Source organism: Vitis vinifera, chromosome 10 (genome assembly GCF_030704535.1).
Source record: "Vitis vinifera cultivar Pinot Noir 40024 chromosome 10, ASM3070453v1".
Lineage (NCBI taxonomy): Eukaryota > Viridiplantae > Streptophyta > Magnoliopsida > Vitales > Vitaceae > Vitis > Vitis vinifera.
Genome location: NC_081814.1, coordinates 22710883 through 22729623, shown reverse-complemented (window position 1 = coordinate 22729623; position 18741 = coordinate 22710883). Strand labels below are relative to the sequence as shown.

Below are 18741 nucleotides of genomic sequence, written 5' to 3'. Positions count from 1 at the left end.
TGGAAACAAAGTATTTAAAAACTTTAATAGGATCTAAATTATGGGTTTGGGGTGCTTACCTCATATTTGGATGTTCCTAAATCAAATCCTTATAATGAAGATCATCATTTAATGACATGGTAGTTGAAAACGATCCCATAAACTTTTGATCTTCTGTTCAATGTCTATTCCTTGAAACTAGTCACTCATACAGTAGAGATTTGGAGGGTGATGACTATGGTCTCTAAAACATAAGAGATAATGCTAGAACAATGAAGCTTTAACCCTATAAAGGGTATTTTTAGACTTCTTACTAGGCTTAAGTGACTTAAACCCATCTTGGGTTTGAGTAATTGAATCTAGCCCAAAAAGGGTCATAATTGATTAATTAACCCAACACACTCTAATAAATAAATTAACTCATTCTAGAGATACTATTCACCATCACCTGTACAACAATGTGTAATTAACAAAATGCCTTTGTGGAACATAAGTGAACTAAGAACTGATCCAACTAGCATAAAACCATGCCATCAAGCTATATGAGCTTGAGTGAGGACTATTAGGACCTATAGGACAGTATTGGTTCAATTTTGAAGTTGACTCAATATCCCACTATAAAAGTCAACTGCACTCTATTACCCTATGTATATTATAACGAGATACTAAGTACTTGGGTCTATAACCCGCTATCTACTATATATGCCCCATGAACTAGTATCCGTAATCTAACGAGGTAAAAACTATCAACCTCTCAAGATTACCTTTACCACTCTCAAGTTACAAATCCTTCTATTGTATGATCAATTAACATGTCCTAGCTCATAAAGAGCTTATTTCAAGCTCCACTTAAAGAACTACTATGACCATAGGATTACCTAAGGGAACACATTGTCTCAATCCTATGAGATATCATTGTTCCTCCATTGAGAATGCATCTTGCTACCAGCTTCCATCAACAATGACCCAATCCATAGGGAATATATGATTACTTTAGGATCTCACTTGTAGGTCAAAACCACTATTAACTTTAACATAAACTTAGTATTCTCTCAAAGTAGAGAAACAATACAACATAGTAGCTTGGTGAAGTCATAACTACTTGATAACCTTAAGTCATGACTCACCATAAGTCTTGTCTAATATGTAATTGTATATTTTAGGACACTTACCATGGGACAATGTTAAATTGATTGTCCAAGTCCATGAACTGACCGTGAACAAATCATCTACTTATAAGGAACCCATGAATTGAATCTTTCATGCAATTTTTAATGCACCCAAGTCATGTATAATGCAAGAGATACATGTTAGAATGCTCATAAAGAATAATGCATGGAACAAGGATAGGTAAAAGTGCAATTGGAATATTATTAACTAAATAATAAACTCTATGTTTGTTAACATTATGTCATGCTTTTAAGGGATATATCCTAACACCAACCTTCTAGAAACTTGTGTAACTTCCTTTTAAAAACCTTTTAAAGTTAGTTTAGAAAGGATTAAGCTAAAGGATTTGAATTAAAGCACATATTCATCCAATTTCAAGATAAAATAACATTTTAAACTTGAGTATGGATAAAGAAATTAGTATTGACGTGTATAAAAAATTTTTTAGACCTAAGTGCACCATAGAATACCATCTTATAGAATTCCTAAAAACTTTAAAGTCTTTAAGGGATCTAATTTTTCATGCCATTTGATTTTCTTTCGAGGTTGTTTAAGCTTTCTTTAGAATTCTTCATTGAAGTCTGAAAACTTCGCTTGATTTAGTGAACTTAACCTTATTTTGAAATCATCAAAACTTGAATAGGAGAACCTTTAGGCTAACAACTTACCATTTTTTATGACCATAAAATTAGGATATCTAGGAAAAAGACTTTCTCTCAAAATATGAGTAGAAAAATCAAGTAAATAAACTCATAGGAGAATAAAGCCCAATAAGCATGTAAGAATGAACGAGAGATCTAGCAGAGTCTATATAATATCCAAGGAATCTATCCATAAAAATGAGCATCCAAAAATATCCATAAAGTATAGCTATGATAATCAATATGTCCAAAAGAAATGGGAACTTATGATCTCACTTATTGGTCAAAGCCACTATAAACTTTGATAGGAGCTCAATATTCTCTTAAGGTTAAGAGACAACACAATAAAACAGCTTGGTGAGATGATGAATACTTGATAGCCTTAAGTCATGACTCACTATAGGTCCTGTTTAATGTGTATCCATACACACTAATGTACTCATCATGAGAAACTTATCCTAATAGCCAAGACTAGTCATCCCTCAAATTAGGAGGTTATGCACTATAGCCTCTATTGAGTTGCCTAGAACCATGAATCGATTGTGAACAAGTCATCTATTTGCAAGGAATTTATGAATTGGATCTTTAGTGCAATTCCTAATACACCTAAGTCATGTACAATGCAAAATATGCATATAAGAATGCTCATAAAGTATAATGCTTGAAACAAGAATAGATAAAAGTGAAACTAGAATATCATTAAATAAATAATAAATTCCAAATTAGTTAATCATGTCATGTTTTTAAGGGCTTTATCCTGACATTCTTCTACTAGCCCTCAAAGTATAATGCTATCAAAGCATATTGATACTCATTTGAAACCTATGTTATCCTTGTGACCAACAAAGACTATCCACGTTAATATCTTGGTAAAGGAATCTGCCAAGTTGTTCATAGAAGGTATTTTGTCAACCATCACATTACCCTTCTATGCTATCTCAACACTTTGGAACACAAGCACATAATCACCTGTTTAGGGATGACAACGAGAAGGGTTTGGAACAAGGCAACCCTATCCCATTCCCATCCTAAAATATATAATTATTTTCCATCACATCCTAATCCTAGGGTCGAGCAGGGTATATGCTTCCATTCTCGTTTTCAAACAACTATTAAAATCTTGTCCTCACCTTGTCCCAACTCGAGTATGTGTTTTTAAGGTGAGGGGAGGTGGGTCAGTTCAGGGTAAATTATGTTTCCTAAACCATAGCCATGTAGGCCATAACATTTGGTTCCTTTCTTCAACTAAGCTTTAATATCACAAATTTTAGAGTTACAAATTCAATTATAAAAAGAAAAAAGGGCTATGACTACCTATTATCAAATAAACAAAAAGGCCACTAAACCAACACATATAGTCTCACAAATAGACATGAAATCAATTACATAACCAACACTGAGATTTTCCCACCTAATAAACATGAGATGAGGTAGTATTTATCATATCATCTTCTTCCATAACTCCATATCAACCTTGCTCTTATCTAGCCTAAAACTAGAGCATATTAAACAATTTTCATATTGTTGGACATTTCTTGTTCACCAAAATATATACGACAACATGAGGGCTACAATAATCTAGGTGCCACTATGTTTGGTTCATGCGCACAACCATGTAATCCTTTATTGCAACTTTTAAAAAGTATCCAATGATGTAATCTACCATAGAAAAAAGGATTAATATCTATGCATTTGAATGATAAGAACAATGAACAACAAATTGTTTCTTGTTACCATTTCAAAGTTCTCTAGCCAAGACAATTATTGTTTGAGTCTCACATAGTTGCATTAGTATAACTAATAAATCATCCATTGCATACTTGCTATAAATAACATTCAACCCTAGTATTGAAATAATGCAACTTAATGCATAAGCACAAGTTATCTTCATCCATAATTGTAAGTTGGAGCCATGAGTCATGAACTAAAGAAATCACCAAGTAAAAAAAAAAAAAAAAAACATAAAAAAATATAAGCACAAGTTACTTAATGCATAAGTGATGATAAAGGAAGCTAAAAACACAAATAAACAAATTTATTAAGAAATCTTAATTTGTTACATCATGTCATATTTTCCAAGGTTCTATCCCACCAAATACAACTTGTCATTTTTACCAAAATGCTCTTATCCACACTTATGAATTACAAACCTATAATACCTTTAAAAAAAATGTGTCACCATGAATCTAAAGCTCAAATGAAGACCATTAGGACCTACAAGAAAATACTAACTCACTCAAAATCCAATTATGAAGTTGACTCAACACCCCACTAAAGAAAGTTAGTTAAACTATAATATTCTATGATATTATAATAAAACAAAGTTCGAACTTGTGACCTACTATTCACTACATGCAGACTCCCTATAAATTGGTATCCATAATCTAATTATCATTCTATTACGATTACCTATACCCTCCTATTATGTGATTAACTAACATACTCTACCTCACAAGAAGCATATCTCAAATTACACTCAAGGAATTACTATGACCATAATTTTCCTTATCACATGTCCTTAGGATCACCCTATAGGACATGCCTTCTTAGTCCCATGAAATATCATGGTGTTTCTATCGAGAATACCTATTGCCACCAAGATTCATCAATAGTGACTCAATTCGTAGGAAATATATGACCTCCTTAGGGTTTTACCCATATGTCAAAGTCTTTTATTAATTTCAACATAGACTTGCTATTTTCTCAAGGTTAAGAGTCCATGCAATATAGTAGCTTGGTGAATCATAACTATCTGATAGCTAATTTCAAGATTCATCAGAGGTCTTGTTCAATGTGTAACCATACACACTAGTACACTCATCATAGGAAAACTATTCTAATGATTAAGATAAGTCATCCCTCAAATTAGGAGGTAGCACACTACCATCTTTGATGGTTTACTTAAATCCATTAATCGATTGTGAACAACTTATCATCTTGTATAAGAGTTGCATAGAAGATCTTCTTATTGGGATTGATCCCTAAAAATCATGATGTGATGTAACAGATATAGGTTCATTTATAAATTTATTTATTTATTTTTAATTAATTGGTTATTTGACCATGCATGCTTCACATCACTTGCATTATTCATAACTTGGGTGTATTAAGAGTTGCAAAGAAGATCCAAGTCATGGGTTCCTTGTAGAGTGATGAGTTATCCATAATCAGTTCATGGATTTAGACAATTCATCTGAGACTATAGTGTACTATCTCCTAATTAGAATGATGACTTATCTTAGTCGTCGGGATGGTTTTCCCATGGTGAGTGTACTAGTGCATGTGATGTTCAATTGACTAGACATGTAGTGAATCACAATGTAAGGCTATCAATTGTCATAATTCACCACTATATGGACTCTTAAGCTTGAGAGGATATTGAGCTTGCACCAAAGACAATATGAGGTTTTGACGTATGAGTAAGACCCTAAACTGATCATATATTCATATGAATTGAGTCATTATTGATGGAGGCTGATGATAACATGTATTCTCAATAGAGGTACCATGATATTTCATGGATTAAGACAATGTATCCCCTTAGGTGATCTAAAGAACATGTGATCCGGAAGACTATGACCATAACATTTCTTAGTGGAAATTTGACATATGCTCCTTGAAGCTAGAGTATGTCAATTGATCACATAATAAATGAGATTTGTAACTTAAGGATTTGAGAGGTAACCTTGATAGATGATAACATTAGCTTGTTAGATTACAAACACTAGTTCATGGGGAGTTTGCATGCAGTAGATAGTAAGTCACATACTTGATATTCATTTCGTCGTTATTTACATAAGGTATTGGAGTGCAGTTGATTCTCTTTAGTGCAATATTGAATCAACTTCATAATTGGGTTATGAGGGAATCATTACTCTCATAGTCCTAGTGGTCTCTTCTCTAAGCTCATATACCATGATGATATGGTTCATAAGGATTGGAATGACTCTTGGTTCACTCTTGTGCATAAGGGCGTTTTGGTAATTTCATATAATTACACAAAAGATATTGAACAAGTTCTCTAGATTAGGCTAATTGATTAATTAGATGACCCTTTGTGGTTAACTAATCAATTATAACTCATTTGGGTTATATTAAGTGACCCAAGCCTTGATGGGTTCAAGTCACTTAAGTCTAGTAGGAACACCTTATAAATTCCTCTTTAGTGGTTAGAGTTTCCATCACTTTTTGGTGTGAACCGTTTTTCACCTCTAAAGAGACAAAACTTAGAATTCCTCCGTTCCAATGCCAACACTTTAGAGTGTCAAGATTGTGATTTCAATTCATCAAGAGGAAGATCTTGGGTGTACGAGACTTTTAGACTTTTCACGCTTTATCTTCACCAAGTGAAAATTGATTTGAGAATGTCAAAATCAAAGGTAAAGTTTTATAATGATTTTTTCTTATGTTGCATAGGATCTAGAGGCCTAGGATAGTTTGCATGCACTTATACGATCCAGGGCATGAGAATGGAGCAATCCAAGGTTCCCAACATTTCTATGTAATTCTAAACGCATTCAAATCATGTACAATACAAATGATAATCAATTAATGCAAATAAGATATTAAAATGAACCAAAATCATAAATAAATAATTTTATTAATTAAATTAAAATCTATTGCATCATGTCATTCTTTATATGGCTATTGAAGGTTTGAGCAACTTGATGAAACCTGGACCTATACCTTATTATTTATTTAATTTAATTTAAATTAAATTATATTATATATGTATATTGTTTTATTAAAATAAACCATAAATTTGATAAATCTTTTCTTCATTTTTAATTATATTAGATTAATCAATTTATCATTTTTTTAAACTGTTAAAGTATTAAAGATAGTTAAAGATTGGGTTTATGAATAATTATTTATATTCAAGTAGTAAGAAATGTTGGAGAGTGTTGTATAAAGATGTTGATTGTAAAATGAAGGTGGGGAGTGTTGATTAAATCATGTTTTGATTTTCAAGAAAATAATGTTGAGAAAGCTATGATGAGTTCATATGTGCATGTGATCCTAAAGGATGTCGACACAGGAGAACTGCTCATCCTATTTCTACCTTATCCATCTCCTGTAGCGTGCAACCATATACTGAGACTCGTCTGCATATAAAATTTCAGAATCCAGAAATTAAGAATCTTTTGCCTAACATTAGAAAATTTAGAAAATACGTCCGCACAGTACCATGAAATGATTCCCGATAAGATAATAGGATGGGCATCGTAGGAGGTGAGGCCCACCCAATTCTTTACCGACCACTTCGCATATGGTATCTTTTCCTCTTTATGAAATCTCTATCGCTCACTCCATATGCGAAGACTTTTGACCCCAAGGGTGACGCCAGTGAGGACGCAAGCCAGCCCCAGCAATAAAGGGTGACACCACCTCAATCGTCATCAAAACGACTTCACCTTCCGAACCTTAAAACGCTGCGTTTTGGTCCCATCAAGGAACCGACGATACCCCTCCCCCATCTATCTCCTTTCTTTGAAAGCGCTGCTATGAAACTTCCTTGACTTGTTTGGACGTGTCGTACCTTCTTATCCTCTCAAAACAACGCTGCGTTTTGGATTGTTCGATTCAATAGGGGCTTGGGTTTATTGGGATCGAATGGGAGTGCAGAGATTTTACTTTTTTTTTTTAATGGGTGTTGTGTTGAATCTGATGTGCTGAGATTAGAATATGAGTTTGTGGAGGGTGATTTGCGTTGCCTCTTTGGATGAATTTGAGGGCGCCCTTGCAGTGAAATTATTATTGAAACGCTTGGAGGACGGTTTTGAATGATATCCCATATTGATATGATGTTCTTCGTATGGCTTTTGTAAGGTTTGTGAGATCTTTTCAGATTTACAAGTTGAAGAATTTTCTGGGTCTTTAATTTTTCTGTTATGTTGGTATAAAATTTTTTATGAAAGAGAACTGTTGTGATCATGGAATTATACAGCAGAAGAGTTGGGTCAAATAGATTTGAGTTTGAATTTGAATTTGTCGGGATATTGTGATGAGTATTTAGGTATTTGATGTGGAAACTTTACGGGTGGAATTCGCAATTGGACGGCTATTCACACGAAATTCGGTTATAGTGTGGCTCAAATTCCTCCATCTTAATTCACTCCGGCAGTCCCATTAGTTCTTGTTTAGAATTTAGCAACATTACTTCTCTTTTGGAGAAGTCGGTTTCGTGTTTTCCGAGTGTTCAAGTGGTCGCTTATCATTTGCAGTTGACTTGGGGTGTGACCCAATTCTTTGAGCATGTTATTGTAAATTCTGTCCAGCCTTATATTCCATATGTTAGTTTTTCCAGGCTCGTATGCTTAGGTTTTTTCTATGACTAGTAACTAGAACCAAAACTTCATGGAACCATAGTATTCCTCAAAGTATAATTAGGTTCTTTGGCGTAATTCACTTTGGTTGGTTGATCTGTGTGTGCATTCTAAAGTGTATACGCCTTCAGTTCTAGATTAGATTGATGGCCAATTCAGCTGAGCCATCATCATCCTTGAGCTTTACATCATCTTCCCATATATCAAATGCGGTCACCAGTCATAACATGTCTTCCTCCTCTGGCTCTGAGACAGGGCCTAGCCTCGAAATCATCAGCCTAAGCAAGCTCAGTTCTAACTTGGAGCAGCTATTGGTTGATTCAGGTTGTGATTATAGTGATGCAGAGATTATTGTTGAGGGCATCCCAGTTGGGGTTCATCGCTGCATTTTGGCTGCCAGGAGTAGGTTTTTCTATGATCTCTTCAAGCGAGAAAAGAGTTCTTCTGAGAAGGATGGTAAACCAAGGTACTGCATGAGTGACTTTTTGCCGTATGGTAAGGTTGGATATGAAGCCTTCCTTATTTTCTTGAGCTATCTGTACACGGGAAAGCTGAAGGCTTCACCTCTGGAGGTGTCAACGTGTGTTGATACTGGTTGTGCCCATGATGCGTGTAGACCCGCTATTGATTTTTCTGTGGAATTGATGTATGCCTCTGCTATTTTTCAGGTACCAGAGCTGGTCTCACTTTTTCAGGTGAGTATTACTCTTTAGAGGCACCTGGTTTTACTAATGCTGATTAAAGTTTAGCTATTTAGCAAGCTTTTGTATGGATTATATGTATTATCAACTTGTCAAGGGAGTGAGTATTTTAGTGTTGAGTCAGTGTTGAGTTGTCTCTTTGATGTTCTACTATTTGATTTTATTGCTTGAGTTCTGGAACCAACTAACCAAAGAAATATAAGGGGAAACTTGTGCTTGCTGCAATTTTTATCACTCTCTCTTGATTGTATCTCACTAGCTCCAATAATGCATCAACCAACAACCTATTTCTTTGGTGAATGTGTTGTTGCCTCACAATGAGGTTCATGGTTCAAGCCCTGTGGGAAGTTTTGAGGTCAGGTGACTTGCAACCAATAGATGGGATGGGAAAGGGAAAGGTTAGAGTGGAGTGGATGCTTCTATGTAAACGATGTGTGTGTGTGTGTGTGTGGATATGTGCTTGCAGTTGTATGCTATATTTCGTGGTCTCTAAGGAAATTCATATTGATAGTCTCTCTCTCTCTCTCTCTCTCTCTCCCCCTCCCTCCCTTCCTCCCTCCCTCCCTCCCTCCCTCCCTCTGTTTGTGATAAGCAAAATTTCTATAAAAAGGCAAACCATAGTTCATGGATCATATACAAGGGGGAGAAAAGGCAAAAGAAAAAAGAGAAAAATAATGCAATAAACTCCTCCCTTTTCAACCAATCATCCAAGTCTAACGTAGACGTCTCATCATTTATGCCCATGCTTAGCCCCTCCAAAAAGATACATAAAAAGGAGTGTTCTAGTGCTTGATCTGTTTCTTTCATATCTTCAAAAGACCTTGGATTTTTCTCCCTTTAAATATTCCAAAATAAGCATAAAGGGGCAGCCTTCCATGTTTTCTTTTCCTTCCTTCCGACTAAGGATCCTTACCAACTTAAGATGAGCCCTTTGACTAAAGATGACATCACCCAAATTAATCCAAAGAAAGAGAAACTAGTTGCCACAGAATTCCTTGTTTTGATGCAATGAAGCAGGAGATGGTCTATTGATTTTTCCTCATATTTGCATAAAAAGCATTTATTCACCATGGTCCAATCCCTCTTTTTTAACTGATCTATGATAAGGATCCTAACTTAGGCTACTTCCCATTCAAAAAATCCCACTTTTGTTGCCAACAAAGGATTCTAAACCATAGCCTTGGGAAAAAGTTTAGATCTCCCTAATAACAAAAAAGAGTAAAGGGATTTTCCACTATACATTTCTAGCTGGATCACCCTATCCTCGCCATTCCTACTCATTGCTTTCCCTTGCAATCTTAAAAGAAATTCCTATATTCTTTTAAGCTCCCAATCATGGAGTTGTTGCATAAAATAAAGGCTCCAACATCCCCTTTTTCTTGACTACTTCCACACATCTACTACTCACTTAGATATAATTCCACCACACCACTTATCTTTCCAAAACTTTACCCTCCTTTCATTCCTCACAATGAAACTAGTTCTACATTTATTGGCATCCCATCCTCTCTTGATTGCCTTTTTCAGTCCCACTTCATAACTATTCTTTACAATGTAAGATCGCCTTTTTTCTTCCCCAAACTTCCCTACTACTACCACCTGATTCCACAAAGCTTTCCTTTCCAAGGCAAATGCACTTGCTAAGTAAAAGCTGTTTGAGAATGGACATATTCTTAATACCAAGACCAGCCCCATTTTATTTTATTCGTGCAAACAATGGATCAGTTTCACTAGGTTAAATCTTTTCTCTAGTGTTAGTCCTCCCCCACCCCCTTAGAAAGTCTCTTTGAATAGTCTCAAACCCTTAAGTTCGTCCTTTTTAGAATGTTGAGAACAAACATGTAAGTTGGAAAATTCAACAAAGTACTTTTAATCAAAGTGAATGTTCCCCACTTTTGAAAGATAACAGTCTTTTCCACAATGGTAACCCTCTCTAAAACCCTCCACCACATCCCGCATTGATGACAATTTATAAGAGGCACTCTAGCCTTCTTTGAAATCTTTTTTCTACTACATCCCACGCTAATGACAATTTATGAAAAGCACCCAAAAGGAGCCCAATTAGGTGGTGGGGAGCTCTCCCACCCTACAATGCAACATAGAAACCAATTCCTCCATATTAGTTACTCCTCTAATTAGGATTAACTTTCTCTTTTTTAAATATAATCCAAAAATTGCTCCAAGCCATATGAAAGTCTAGCTTAGATATGTTAATGGCTCATGGCTAACATCATAGTATATAAGAATATCATCAATAAATAGGAGATGAGACACCTTGAAACTCAAGATGAAACTCCCTTCTCTTGCCTTCTGCAAAAGAAACTAAGAGCCTCTATTGAGATTATATAAGTAAGAATAGAGAGGATTCCTTGACCTCAAGGTCCTTGAGCTCTAGAAGAATTCAATGGGAGTCCCATTTACTAGAATTGAGAATTTTTCTTAAGATATGCACTATTTTATCTAGCCTATCCACTTCTAAGCAAAGTCCATCTTTTCCATAACAAAGAGAAGGAAAACTCGTCATAGACCTTTTCAAGCTTACAAAGAACACGCTAATAAAGCTCTTTAGTCTTGAATCTATGACTTCAGTTTTATTAAAAGGCACTTCTAAATTTTTCTACCCTCTATAAACGCATCTTGAGAGCTAGATGTAACTTTTTTCCCATGACCTTAATTCTATCAATTAGCACCTTTGTTAGGAGCTTGTATAGATCTCTCACCAAGTGTATGAATTTAAGGTCTTTCAAGTCCTCTACACCCCTTTCATAGGAATGAAAATCATAAATGTGTCAGGTCGACTTCTTTCAAAAGAGCCTTGCTCATTAAACTCCCCAAAGATACCCAACACCTTGTACTTCACAAACTCTAAGCAAGGCTGGTAAAAAGCCAAAGTAAAACTGTTTAATTTGGGGGCTTTGCCCTCAAATAGAATGGAAAGAGCTAAGAAGACTTCCGCTTTTGAAAAAGGGGACTTCCAAACTCCTTAAATCCCCAGTTCCCAACGAGGCGCTTGACAAGCAGCTGATTCCAAGCCAACCAATCCTTTGATTCAAACAGGAGGCTTTTAAAAGCATTAGACACCCTGTCTTTGATTTCTGACTCCTCGTGCAACCAAACACCATTTACTCTTTAACTAGGCGATTCTTTCTCCTACAGGTATTATCCATCTTATGAAAAATCTAGTATATCTATCCCTCTCCTTCAACCATAATTCTCTGGACTTTTGTCTCCAGCAACTTTCTTCCAACCTGACCCATTTATTTTACTCATCCATAGCTACCTTTTAGCTTCAGCCTCTTCAATAGAAAGGACCCCTTCCCTCTCCTTGGCGTCCCAAAAATTGATCTAATTTAGGGCACTTGCTTTTTTGATGGAGACATTCCCAAACTTCTCTTTGTTCCGAGATTATGCTTCAGGATATGACTTAAAGAGCCTCCAAATAATTCATCAACATTTTTTTTCCCTTTTTTTTAAGCTCTCAAAAATCCTCTACTTTCAGCCACCAATTTTCAAATTTTAATTTTACCCTTCCTCATCCCGTCTCCATCTAACAAATTGGGTGCATGATTGTTCAAACCACTGCGCCACATGAATTTCCCTCCAGTCAACTGAAGGCCACACAATTTTAGCTCCTCAATAATTGCCAGAAAAAACCTCATTGCTGAAATAAACCTGGTACACTTTTCATCCTTTCCCTTAGGAACCTTTATATTTCTCATCTTTCTTTTCTTGTTTATTTACCTTCAAGGGTGTCAAAACAATCTTGTAACATTTGGATAGCTCAACTATTTAATTCTTGAGCACAATGTACCAAACAAGCTTTATCAATGAAAAATTAAATCAATAATGCAGTACACTACATATAATTTATAAAGCAATTTCTGTTAAAGAAATACATAAAGTGCAAACCACCCTCACTGTCTTGTCAGACTTTTCCTCGATGATTAGCTCATGAACTGGGATATGTGACCTGTTGATGGTACAGCCTGAAAAATAAAAAGGAAACACAATGACTGAACCCAAACAGAAATAATTGAATGTGCATAAAGGTGTTAACAGCCTGGTATTATGTCCCAAATAGTTCTAATGGATAGATGCATGGCTACTACACCTGATGAAATAGAATTATTAAAATAACTATTGCTTCTAAAATGCATTTTTCCCTTTTTTTCTGGGCTTCAATAGAGGCTTGATGAGGTTGACAAAAATTCTTATTTGACATTTCATGTATGATTGCAGCGGCGTCTTACCAACTTCATCGGAAAGGCTCTTTTAGAAGATGTTATCCCAATCCTTGTAGTTGCCTACCATTGTAAATCAAGTGTTCTTGTCAACCAATGTGTTGACAGAGTAGCCAGATCAGATCTTGACAGCATTTCTCTTGAGAAAGATCTCCCTTATGAGGTTGCAGAGAGCATTAAATTGCTCCGCCTCAAGTCTCAGCCTGATGATGAATGTAACACTGTACCTGTGGACCCTGTGCATGAAAAAAGAGTCAGGAGAATACTCAAGGCATTGGACTCAGATGATGTTGAACTCGTGAAACTTCTTCTAAGTGAGTCTGGTATAACCTTGGATGAAGCATATGCCCTCCATTATGCTGCAGCATACTGTGATCCCAAGGTTGTCTCTGAAGTGCTTAGTCTGGGTCTGGCTGATGTCAACCGTCATAATCCTCGAGGTTACACTGTTCTCCATGTGGCTGCAATGCGTAAGGAGCCATCAATAATTGTTTCACTTCTGACAAAAGGGGCTCATGCATCAGAAAGGACTTCAGATGGGCAAAGTGCTGTTAGTATCTGCCGCAGGTTAACAAGGCCGAAGGATTATCATGCAAAAATGGAACAGGGGCAGGAAACAAACAAGGACAGGATATGCATTGATGTTCTGGAGAGAGAAATGCGGAGGAATCCACTGGCTGGAGATGTGTCAATCTCTTCACCAACAATGGCTGATGATCTGCACATGAAGTTGCTGTACCTGGAAAATAGAGGTGATTTACTGCAGATGTAGTCTTTGTTTCTCTATTTGATTAGTGAAAGGTTTTTTCTTTTCCTTTTTATTGGAGATTCATGACTTGTCATTGGTTTTCACTGCAGGCATTTATCCATTCTAGAATTATTTTGTTTTCTTTCTTACTGGCTTACTGTATATCTTCTTATAAGTCAGCTGTTTCTATTTTAATATAAAGTATCCATGTTTATTTCATTTTAGGCCAATTATTTTATAGGAAGATTGATATATGAGATCTGTCCCAAGCATATCAGTTGACTTTTGCACAGTAAGCAAAGAGATTCTTGCACATGAATAGAAACTATTTGTCATAGATGTAAAACAAACCAAGAATTTTTTTGGATCAATGATCGTCTTTCTTTCATGTTTTTTTTTCTTAATTTTTATTTCCTGCTTTTCTTTTTGACAGTTCACCTGAGAAAATCGTGATAATGTGGAAAATGTGATAATAAGCGGCAAATACTTTTCTCACATATTTTTCTAAATGCATGCTTACATTGGTTTTGGCTAATGTTTCTATCATGAAATGTTCCTCCTTATTTATCTGGCTTTGGCAACAGCTGTGAAAGTCCACTGAAAAAATTGGCAGACTTCATAAAGATAAAAGTTGCAAATAGGCAGTTGAACCAGTGGCGCATCTGCTGGTGTTGGAACTTACTAGTAAAGAGGTCCTGACCAATAATTCTGTCTGATCATTAGAATTTGATCATATATTTTGGTTGGAGCTATACCTTGTGAGATTTGTATGACAATTGGCTTAATCCCATCCATATTTAACACTTTTTAAGATTTCAAGTAATCCTATTTATTAAGTTATTCCACAGGCTGCTTTCTGGCTTCAACTTCTTCCATTTCTTGAATTCCCCTGTTTCCATGGATTAAGATTTAGACTTGTTATTGAATTTCACAGTGGCATTTGCACGATTATTCTTCCCTAGTGAAGCAAAGCTAGCCATGGAGATAGCGCATGCTGAGACAACCTCCGAGTTTGCTGGCCTTTCTGCATCAAAAAGATCTAGTGGGAACCTAAGGGAGGTTGATTTGAATGAGACACCCATAATGCAGAACCAGAGGCTTCGTTCAAGGATGAATGCCCTTGTGAAAACAGGTATATCCAACCTGTGAATCTCTTTGCTTTTTAGATGCTTGGTTTTCTGTTTTGAGTCGATAGTGGACTGATGCTTAATCAATCCCATTTGCTTGTTTAAGGGAGGCCCCGTGTGTTATAAAAAATGCTTTCCTATAAATTGCTTTTCCATCTGTAGCTGCCCAGGTTACTTACTCTAAATCGAGATGATATGATGCCTTGGTAGTATAGGTTAGGCTCCTTCTATCTTTATATTATGTCCTTGGTTCATTTTACATCAGCTAGTACTTTTTAGGAAATTAGAGTTTAGAACAACAACTCAATAGAAATTACCCTTATTCACATCATTTGAAAAGTAGATTAAATAAATTAAATTTTCTAATAACTTAACACAGTATGAAAATTTTTTTTTTAAAAAAAAACAAAGAGCGAAAATGAATGTTGACCAACCATTGAACCAAACCCTTTCTCTAAGAGGAGATTATTTAATCTTTTGCAATTTACTTTTAATGTTGGGGATTGTAATGGGTCTTCCGGTCCCTGCATGCATGATATTGTGATTGTGATGGATCTTTTAGCCACTGCTTCTATAAGGTAGTCATCTTATGTGAATTTACCATAATTAAATATTTTTGTTGTTTTTAGCCTTTGTTTACTGAATTCTGAGATGCATTGTTGCAAGTGGATTTCGATGATCAAACCTAAATGCTAGTGTTGCTTCCTTTGATGATCAAATCTAATAATACTCCAGATAAAATTTCATCATTATTCATGCTTTATTATATTTATTTGACAGTTTCTTTGATCTGAATATTCATTTTTTTTCCCCTTTTTTTCTTGTTCCATCTTACTTGGTAAGTGAACATTCACTGAGGCTATGTTTGGTTCTCAGAAAATTTGTAGGACATTTTGAGAAAAAGTAAATAGAGGAAAAAAAGTAGGAGGAAAGAAAATAAAAAATAGATTTAAAGTTAATAAATTATAATTCTATACTTCTTCAAGTCCATTTCATTTATTTTCACTATTTGATATAAAAATTAAATAATTTGAAAAAATATATATATACATATTTTAGTATTTTTTTATAGAATAATTGAACATAAGAATATCATTTTCTTTAATATTTCTTTTCTTTCCTTAGTATTTTTCGGGAATCAAACATAATATAATATTTTTTTATTTTTTAAATTTCTCCTCTGTTATGGTTTAGCACATTTATCTATACACCCATCACATGTATATCGGTTGAGCAGCCCAGACAACCTCAACAATCTGAAAGACAAGAAAAGAAGGATTCTTAGTGATTTCAGATGTCAGATATTCAACAAATTGCCAGCCGAAATGCCCCTGAGTTCCCTCCGCCCCACGTAAAGCAGAAACTTATTAGGCTCATTTTATCGGCAAGCCAAATAAATATGGACCTTAAAAAGTTAAAACAAAAGAATTCTACCTGAACTACTCAAGCAATGATGGGATGAATTGTGGGAGGGCTCAGGGGGGAGAGAGAGAGAGGGAGGTTTACCCGCTGAGGAAAAAAAAATCTGAACATCAACATTTTATTTTGCAATGACTTATTTTTAGTTTTGTGGTTGGCTTTGTGACAGTGGAGATGGGTCGACGCTACTTCCCACATTGCTCACAAGTCCTGGATAAGTTCATGGAGGACGACCTTCCTGATTTGTTCTACCTTGAGAAGGGCACTCTGGATGAACAGAGGATTAAGAGGACGCGTTTCATGGAGCTTAAAGAGGATGTTCAACGAGCATTTACGAAAGACAAGGCTGAGTTCAATCGCTCTGGGTTATCTTCATCTTCATCTTCATCCTCCCTAAAAGACAATTTAAGTCACAAGGCTAGAAAATTATGAAGTTATGTTGCCTATTGTAATAAGCCTATTGAGGTAACTCACAGTTTTGACCAAAGTTTCTGGTGAGAGCCTTCTGACCAGGACTGGCCCTTGTTTGTAAAAGCATCCATAATATACCTTTTTCCTTGTGTGATCAACCACTAAAGCTTCTTACATTCTCGAGTTCATGGAAACTTGGGTCTACTTTTCTAGGAATTGTTTTGCAGATGAGAGAACGCATTCGAGAGAAAACAATTTTCCTTCTGGAAACCAAGTATTTTTTAATAATATATTTTAATTATTTTAAATTGTTTTTATTTATTTTCTAGAAATTGTTTTAAAATAATTTTATAAATATAAAGAACAATTGAAAATGAAAAATAATGGATAAATATTATTTTATTATTTTAAAAAAATATTGAAAACATAAAAAACATGATAAGAATATTTTTTTTATATTTTCAAATAGATTTTTATTTTTAAAAACTGTTTTCAAAACAAATCTTTAATGTTTCGAGATTTGAGCGTGCAGTGCGAGGATGGGAGTAGGACCTCAAATCACTTTTTTTGGCGTGCAATTGTGCCATATGGATAAGGCTTTTACTTTGCCAAAAACCATGTGCTCTCAGAATCCTGGGCCACCATCCTCAGAATTTCAGCTTATCCATCTCCATGTCTTACAACCAAAACCATGGTCCCTCCCTCTGAGCCTTTTAGTAGCTACAACAGTTACCAACAGAATCAAAATACATAGCATTATGCGCATGATGTAGTAAAAAGTAATTTCATCGTCTTAATATTCATAAGAGGGATGGCTTCTGAAAACAAAAACTAAACTTCAACCTTTCCTGGCGTGATTAAGGAAGATGTTATTTTATTGCAATGTTCAACCATCCATTGCTGGACCGGCTAAAAAATAGCCTAGCTTGACATGACCCTTCATCCAAACCCATATCCTCCTATCTACTAGCTGTTAGGGAAAAATTCAGACCTGCCATCGTTTTCTTAAGAAAAATGAACTGTACAAACATAGTTATGTAAAGAGAATACACCCTCAAAGAAGCACTCTTAATGTCTCGTTTCATTCTCCAACTTGTGAGAATAATACAAAACCCATCATGAATTTCAATTTAAGAAGCTGGATTCTAACTACTGATCATGGCAGTTCAAAACTAAAAATGTTTGCATATATTTATTTCTTCAATGCTCCACTTCATTTCAGCAGAATATTTCCAGGGAGAATCTTTCCCATGGAACAAAGAACTATCAAAATTTCAGTTGCACTACTACACTGCCAATTCGAAACCTTTGGGGCAAAAGGACGATGGTGGAGAGAACTGAGCAGCTTGCCTTCATTTACTACAACATTGTGCATCTGCAATCTCCAACCATGTACTGGAAAATAGAACTAAAACCAAGAAGAGACTCAGGTGAGTATGGATATTGTTCTTTTGCTAACCAGGAGATCTACAAGAAGAGAACTTCTGAACAGGAGATTAGGCGAGTTTGATTTTGAGAAGGCATATGAAGCAAAAGAACTAAGCAGGATAAATAAAAGAGCATAAATTGAGGAAGGGCAACTCCTGGGAATCATAGCAGCCATGTTCTGCATGGGCTTAAAATTTATTGTCTGAGGGAATAAATGTCACAAATAGGTTGGATTATAACTACTTTAATTTCAGTAATCTTTGATCTTCGAAACCCATGTAAAAAAAAAAAAAAAAGGATGTCCAGTAAAGCAACTTCTATCAATGCCTATGAAAGCTCAATCAACAATAATCAGAGGCAAGATGAAAAAAAACCTACATAGCTACCTGATGTTGCTTTGCAGCCAGCTGCATGGGTTTTAGCCCACATGCCATGCTACAAGCTGTGTGAATGAAGCACACTGAGGTGGTTACTTGATTCTACGCTAAATATGTTTATCAGAAATTCAAGACATGCAGGAAATTTGAAACTCATGCAATCACCAATAGGA

The 18741-nt window shown here is 35.4% G+C and overlaps 1 protein-coding gene across 3 annotated transcripts; it reads left to right on the top strand.

Moving 5' to 3' along the window:
• The first annotated feature begins 7151 nt into the window (after positions 1 to 7151).
• Positions 7152 to 16921, top strand: LOC100247744 (BTB/POZ domain and ankyrin repeat-containing protein NPR1). 3 transcript variants are annotated; one of them, XM_010657628.3, is made up of 5 exons: positions 7202 to 7619; positions 8441 to 8811; positions 13057 to 13810; positions 14741 to 14938; positions 16522 to 16921. In XM_010657628.3, exons 2-5 carry the CDS (start codon positions 8590 to 8592, stop codon positions 16782 to 16784), a joined length of 1437 nt encoding a protein of 478 aa, XP_010655930.1. In that variant the 5' UTR covers positions 7202 to 7619; positions 8441 to 8589; the 3' UTR covers positions 16785 to 16921. The 3 variants fall into 3 exon arrangements, with proteins under 3 accessions (XP_002274045.1, XP_010655930.1, XP_059596385.1); XM_002274009.4 differs by having other exon boundaries at positions 7152 to 8811; XM_059740402.1 differs by having other exon boundaries at positions 7202 to 8784.
• The last annotated feature ends 1820 nt before the right edge of the window (positions 16922 to 18741 follow it).